This window comes from Notothenia coriiceps, unplaced genomic scaffold (genome assembly GCF_000735185.1).
Source record: "Notothenia coriiceps isolate Sejong01 unplaced genomic scaffold, NC01 NC01_scaffold00037246, whole genome shotgun sequence".
Classification (NCBI taxonomy): domain Eukaryota; kingdom Metazoa; phylum Chordata; class Actinopteri; order Perciformes; family Nototheniidae; genus Notothenia; species Notothenia coriiceps.
Genome location: NW_011369947.1, coordinates 5,128,622 through 5,136,060, shown reverse-complemented (window position 1 = coordinate 5,136,060; position 7,439 = coordinate 5,128,622). Strand labels below are relative to the sequence as shown.

Genomic DNA, 7,439 nt, shown 5'->3' with positions numbered 1-7,439 from the left:
CAGGTGTATATCAGTATGTAGTGTCTCTACTTTAAAGAGTCCTCTCCTGCTGATGTTCAGGTGTATATCAGTATGTAGTGTCTCTACTTTAAAGAGTCCTCTCCTGCTGATGTTCAGGTGTATATCAGTATGTAGTGTCTCTACTTTAAAGAGTCCTCTCCTGCTGATGTTCAGGTGTATATCAGTATGTAGTGTCTCTACTTTAAAGAGTCCTCTCCTGCTGATGTTCAGGTGTATATCAGTATGTAGTGTCTCTACATGTCTCCATGCTTTAATATTCAAAAAGCTCTTTATTTTTCTCATACTGCCTGTGCTGCAGCACCTCCTTTCACCCTCTGTCTGAAACCAGAGCCCAGTCTGCTCTGATTGGTTAGCTGGCCGGCTCTGTTGTGATTGGTCAACCGCTTAGATGTCCCGCCTCTTAGCCTATCACGTACAATGTGTTGGAGCGCTAGCCAGTAGGAGTGTGAGTGTTATGTAGTGATGTCACTGTGTTCAGGAAGTAAACAAAGGAGTTCAATGGAGGGAACACAGGGATTTTAGCCGTTGCAGACCATTTCCATTCACAAAACCCTATAGATCACACCACAGGGAAGGGAAACCAACAAAAAGAAGAATAGGGACTTTTTGTGGTCCATAACAAAAAGTACATTTGTAGATATGTCTCTGTGTCTCTGTGTCTCTGTGTCTCTGTGTCTCTGTGTCTCTGTGCACCTGAAGTGAATCTCTCCTGAAGCAACAATGGCTCCTTTGTGAGGCGTGTTATCGACTCCGTGAGAAACAGAGATGTTCCCTGAGTACGGTTTCAATGAACGGCTTTATCTCAGAGTGGCTTTCTCCTCCTGTGGGAAAAACTCAGCTTCTTCTCAGACTGACTTCCCCAATTTAACACCCATTATTTTACTTTTTTATTACAGGTATCCCCCATGAAAGCTCCTTTTAGATCAGCTGGTGTAGGTCGTCCTCAAGGTCAGCGTGTGTTGTTGAAGTGGCTCTAACCAATTTTTAAATAACAATGAAATGTGACAGTGTCAACATTTGGGGGCACATTTTAAAGGACACATCAAATGCAAATAAAGTCTGATAAAGATGAGAAAAGTTGTTGCTCATGAAAGTAACATTTGTTTGTAGGATAAAGGGTGTGTTGTTTCATTTTTCAAACTGTTCCGTATTGTTATTGCCTTTTAGAAGATCAGGTTCAGTGGATTACATTTCCATTTTGAAGTAGAAAGAGATTGATTCATTATTTAGATTATAAAAAAGTCAGAAAATAGTGGGAACAAATTGGAATTATTATTCCATTACCTTATTAATAGCTATAATCTGGTATAAAGCATATCTTCTCTCTGAGATGTATTTGTATGCATAGAAGCAGCATATCCTCACATTTGAAAGGCTAAAATAAAATTGTTATTTTTGTAGGAATACTGCAGTGCAGAAAAACATAGCAACAAGTCCCCAATCAAATATTTACTGAAGTAAAAGCGCTGGTATTCAAGTATTACGTAGCAAAACATGGAAATACTTGAATAAAGTAGTTCATATTTTACACATCTGTTTTTTTATTTTGGTATTTTGATTTTGGCTTATTTTTATTGTTTTTTTATTGTTATGTGTAACTGTCCAAGGACTGCAGATGGAAATTAGTTTTTAGCTATTTTCTGGCGTCTCAACTCTTTTTGATTTATGAATTTATTTCAATTTAAATACTGATATATTTCACTATATTCCCCATTGACATCAGGACAGCAGAAAGCTTACACATCTCTCCGGCGCAGACTGAAAACTCATCTCTTTAGACTCCACTTCGAGAGATAGAATTACTAACAAAGCACTTATATACTTAAATACTTTTTTTCCCTTAAAATTGTTCTCTATCTGTGTTTTACATTTTTGTTTTACTTTTATGTCTGCACCACGACACCAAGTCAAATTCCTCGTACGTGTCAACCTACCTGGTAATAAACCTAATTCTGATTCTGATGCATTCAATAAAGACATTTAACAATAATAAACAAATGGCGTTCCCCCTCCTGTAAAGGCTGAATGGAGCTCCATCTCTTTACCTTGTCTATGAAACATGGAAATACTTGAACAAAGTAGTGACAGTAGTATTTTATACATCTGTATTTTGATCTGTTTTAATTGTGTGTGGCACTAGGTGATTGTTATGTGTGTAACTAAGGACTACAGATGGAAATGAGCTTTTAGCTTTGATCTGGCGTGTTAACTCTTAACTCTGTATTTTAATGCATTTAATAAAGACATAGAATAATAATAAAAACACGTTTTAATTTCCCCCCTCTGTAAATGATGAATGGTCTCTTCTGTATGAGGTTTATTTCTATGCATGATCCTTGTTCAATAAAGACATATAACAATAATACAAAATGCCTTTCCCCCTCCTGTAAAGCTGAATGGAGCTCCGTCTCTGTACCTTGTCTATGAAGGTGGCGAAGCGGTTGTTGAGGCTCTTGATCTGCTCCTTCTCGTGGGCGCGGCTCATGGAGAGGCTGGGGTCTATCTCCAGGTTCAGAGGGGCCAGCAGGCTCCTGTTGACGGACAGAGAGGCCAGCGGGGCCCCGAGGCCGTGGTGGAGCCCGTTAGTGCCTGCGTACAAAGAGCTGCTGCTCAAAGAGAGACCGCTGAAACCTCCAGGACCAGAACCATAGCCACTGAGCCTCCTGGAGCCAACTCCACTGCTGCTGCGGACTGAACTGCTGGAGCTGATCCGCTTCGAACGACTCAGACTCATCGTGGAGGGAGAGGAGCTGAGACCGAGAGAAAGATGGACTCAGGAGGGTGGATTGAAAGGAAGCAGAGAGGCAGGTTGTGCAAAGACTAAGACAATAGAAGAGGTTTGGGATCAAATGCAGAAGAAGAAGACTTGCAGAAAATGGCGGTCAAAAAGAAGTGGACCAGTCAGTGAGATGTCCGGCCACAGTGAGCTGTCTCAGGTGTCTCGTGCCTTTTTAATCCTCTCCCGAAGGAGGAGGAGACGGGGTGTCAAATATCTGACTTTCAGGTAAAATGTCAAGAAGCTTCCTGTTCATTCTGCTGGAGGACGAAGCCTGTTCAAAAACAATCCACAACTGAACCTTTCAAAAAACTTCATTGCAGTCTTTTTTGGATAAAAGCTGATCTACTTGTTTGTTTGGCTCCTTATTTCAGCCGCACTGCCTCTGGTCAGTTAACCAGGAGAGGTGAGGTGTCTGTGTGATTGTATTTCATCCTACTTTAGGTTTAAAACCAGCCCAATCAGGTCCTTTATATGAACATGATATGATACAACAATACCTATTCTGAAATGTTACATCACAGCAGCTCTATCTGCAGCATCAACAATGACAACAAACAAGGAAACAGACATTTAACCAGAGGTGGGAGAAGTACTCAGATCTTGTACTTTTACATTTCATTACATTACATGTCACTTGTTAGACGCTCTTATCCAAAGCGACTAACATACTCAATACTGTGGGCAATCCCCACAGGAGCAATTTGGGGTGAAGTGTCTCAGGGACACAACGACATGCTGACTGCAGTGGGGTTTGAACCTGTGACCCCATGATCCCAACACCACCACACACCTCCCTACTTGAGTAAAAGTAGAAGTACTCAGATCTTCTGCTTGAGTAAAAGTAGAAGTACTCAGATCTTGTACTTGAGTAAAAGTAGAAGTACTCAGATCTTGTACTTGAGTAAAAGTAGAAGTACTCAGATCTTGTGCTTGAGTAAAAGTAGAAGTACTCAGATCTTGTTCTTGAGTAAAAGTAGAAGTACTCAGATCTTGTACTTGAGTAAAAGTAGAAGTACTCAGATCTTGTGCTTGAGTAAAAGTAGAAGTACTCAGATCTTGTACTTGAGTAAAAGTAGAAGTACTCAGATCTTGTGCTTGAGTAAAAGTAGAAGTACTCAGATCTTGTACTTGAGTAAAAGTAGAAGTACTCAGATCTTGTGCTTGAGTAAAAGTAGAAGTACTCAGATCTTGTACTTGAGTAAAAGTAGAAGTACTCAGATCTTGTACTTGAGTAAAAGTAGAAGTACTCAGATCTTGTACTTGAGTAAAAGTAGAAGTACTCAGATCTTGTGCTTGAGTAGAAGTAGAAGTACTCTTTTTAAACACCTTTTTACCTTACACTTTTTACATCTTGGTGCTTTTTAACTTTATGTTTTATTCTGCTGAAGGTTTTCAGTGATGGGACGTCTGGATCTGGAGTTATCTGAGAAACAAGCTGAGCTAAAGTTAGCGACAGCCGAACAGCATGCAGATCACCAGGTCTGTTTGTTGTGGAGATGGAGAGACTCTGTGGATAATTCAACTCCTCCTGATCACTTAGAAACAATCAGAACAAACTTTGAGATAAGATCATCTTTTATGATTCCACAGTGGGGTAAATTGCAGTGTTACAGCATTAAAGGAACAGTGCAACAACAACAACAACAACAAGTCAAATTAGAGAAAGGCATGATATAATAAATAAGTAAAAACTTAAATAGATAATATCAATAGTTACATCGAAATATGATATTGCACATGAATGATTGAATTGAGCTTTGGTAGGGTTGGACTTGGTGGAGGGCTAAGACATAAGCACTGACATGTAATCACATGTTGATATGACTAGTTTCTTATATGTTCATCGAGCAGTTACAGAGCAAGACAATCATTCATTAAGAGTATTTTTGTCCAAGTCACATTTTCTATCTTTTTACTCCGTGTTTGGCCTCAACCAGTACCTCTGCGCAGTGAAGCTAAAAAACATCAGAGAAATAATTAAATCACATTTTTGAGTAGATTGAGTCTTTCTTCCTCAATGAGGTTATTTAAATGTGAAAAATATTTCAAATAAGGAAGACAAACTGATGTCTGAAAGTCTATTTGTTGTTCATTTGTCTAAACGTGTGTTCGATGCAGGTTCGATGGCTTCTTCTTCTTCTGTGGTGCTACCGGATCTGCCTTCTTCTTCTGTGGTGCTACCGGATCTGCCTTCTTCTACTTCTTCTGTGGTGCTACCGGATCTGCCTTCTTCTTCTGTGGTGCTACCGGATCTGCCTTCTTCTACTTCTTCTGTGGTGCTACCGGATCTGCCTTCTTCTTCTTCTTCTTCTTCTTCTTCTGTGGTGCTACCGGATCTGCCTTCTTCTTCTTCTTCCGTGGTGCTACCGGATCTGCCTTCTTTTTCTTCTTCTTCTTCTGTGGTGCTACCGGATCTGCCTTCTTCTTCTGTGGTGCTACCGGATCTGCCTTCTTCTTCTGTGGTGCTACCAGCTCTGCCTTCTTCTTCTGTGGTGCTACCAGCTCTGCCTTCTTCTTCTGTGGTGCCACCAGCTTTGCCTTCTTCTTCGGTGGTTCCAGCAGCTTTGCCTTCTTCTTCTGTGGTCCTGTAACGGTCCATTTAGAAATGAAAGAGAACACAGTTTTTAAAAAGTCTTTAAACACCAAAGGAAATGCATTTTTATGATGTCTAAGAAGAAGATATGTAAACACTGTGATTGCAAACTCACGCCAGACCTAAAACAAAGACTGTTACACATGTTTTAGGCGAAAATACAATATCCAAAAGGCACTGATGTCAACAAAACAAACGCTACCTTTCTTGTGAGTTTGTCCTTTGGCGGGTGGTGCCTTTCTTTTTCTTTTTCTCGCTGCTTTCTGCTTCAGCTCCACCTCCACAGGGTAGTGATCACTGACACTCAGAGTCTGGGACAGAAATAAAGGTTTAATAATCACCAACATGTTGCTCAGTAATCTGTAATCTCAGTAATCTGTCCATGAGTCTCACTTCTTCGTCCGTCAGGTGGAACTCTCTCTGGAAGTTGAAGGGTTTGGCTGATCCGGTTACAATGGCTTTTAGCATGCTCTCCCCGAACACCACGATCCTGTGTGTGGTGAAATATCAAGATTCAAGTCCAGAGATTCTCTTTGGATATTAAAAAGGCTTTTCTGCACGGACAAGGATTCAAACATAACAGAGTTTCATGTTCTCTTTAACCCGTTTTACAGCTGCTTACCCAGAGATGATTTAACTTGTTGTATCCCTACACTTCTTGCAGCACGTATTGTATTTACAATGTTGTTTTTAAACTATTCTGTATCTCTGTGAAGCTGACCATTGAGCAGTAAGTAACCCAAGTAAGGAGGCAGAGGCAGAACGTCCATATACAACCCGGTGTGGGCATTTATTAATCATGGGCACATGATTCACAGCATCAATATGACTGCCTCATGTGAACACAGTCACCAGCAACAAGGATCTCCCACACACCCAGACTAACAGGAAAACAGAACCTAAATACACACAGGAGTAATAAAACCAACAAGACACAGGTGAGGGGGGAGGAGACAACACAGGGCACCAGGTGAACACAATCAGCAGCAACAAGGATCTCCCACACACACACAAGCCGTTTCTCAATCCCGAGGAAACTGGCTTCCAAGCCAATATTTCAGGGATGCTACGCCATCGAGTGCCGCCGAAGGACTGTTCCAATCTCCAGCATACTTGGAATTCCACCGAGGCCGCGTCCTTGGTTTGGGGGTAATTTCGAGGCTGCACATGGGTAGACTTCGCGTCCTTCAAATCCGCACAATGCTTTGCGTACGGACCAATTTCAACAAACCTTGCGGAGAAAGGCTGAACCAACGCAGCACAGCACACATTTAAATGTAAGTATGTAGTGGCGTAGATCATGTGTTGGTAAATATGTTACTCTGTTACATTTGTTATCACGAAATATGTGTTCCGTGAAAGTAAAGCAAGTTCATAATTAGATAGACATCGTGAGGTATTTATTTTCCGTACAGTTTATGTTGAAACCGTTAGAGAGAGTGGCACACTTGTTAGCCTGTTCCATTCTTCTTCGTTTTCCGAAGCCGTGGCTTGGAAGTATACTTGCTTCGTCTCTGAAGGAAGTGACTTGGAAGTACGCGACCACCAAGCCAGCATCCTCGAGATTGAGAAACGGCCAGTGCGTCCTATTCATCATTGGTTCAGGAGTTTGATGGCTTGTGGGACGAAAGACAGCCTAGATCTGTTCTATTTAAACAGAGGGCCACGATATCTCCGCCCGGATGGCAACAGTTCAAAATAAGAGGCAAGAGGGTGCCTCAGGTCACTCACAACATTGTGTGCCATTTTTAAAACTCTGTCCTTGTATAGGCTTTCTAGACTAGAAAATGAGTAAGTAAAGGTGAGATGAGTGCTGCTCCAACTGCTGTCGATACTACGATATCATCGTTGTGTCCCCGTTATCAACATCTAAAACACACATCCCTGTCATGCTAACGTCCATTTGTCCTTTCTCCTGTTTCCATTGCTGCGTCCTGTGGTGCCATGTTTGAGTCGACTTCTCTCATGTGCATGCTTCGCTGTATTGTGGTGGCAAGGTGTCCTGCACGCTTCAAAAGATTTTGTAGCTCTGCAAATCCCCGATTA

General features: G+C 41.4%; 1 protein-coding gene across 1 annotated transcript in view; it reads right to left on the bottom strand.

Moving 5' to 3' along the window:
- Positions 1-5,062: 5,062 nt before the first annotated feature.
- The window catches only part of LOC104966315 (deoxyribonuclease-1-like), a 12,472-nt gene continuing 10,095 nt past the window's right edge, over positions 5,063-7,439 (bottom strand). The window contains exons 4-6 of the mRNA XM_010795503.1: positions 5,787-5,883; positions 5,596-5,704; positions 5,063-5,385 (exon numbers count right to left, since the gene is read on the bottom strand). Coding sequence (XP_010793805.1) covers positions 5,063-5,385; positions 5,596-5,704; positions 5,787-5,883 — 529 coding nt within the window. The remainder of the gene's footprint in view (positions 5,386-5,595; positions 5,705-5,786; positions 5,884-7,439) is intronic.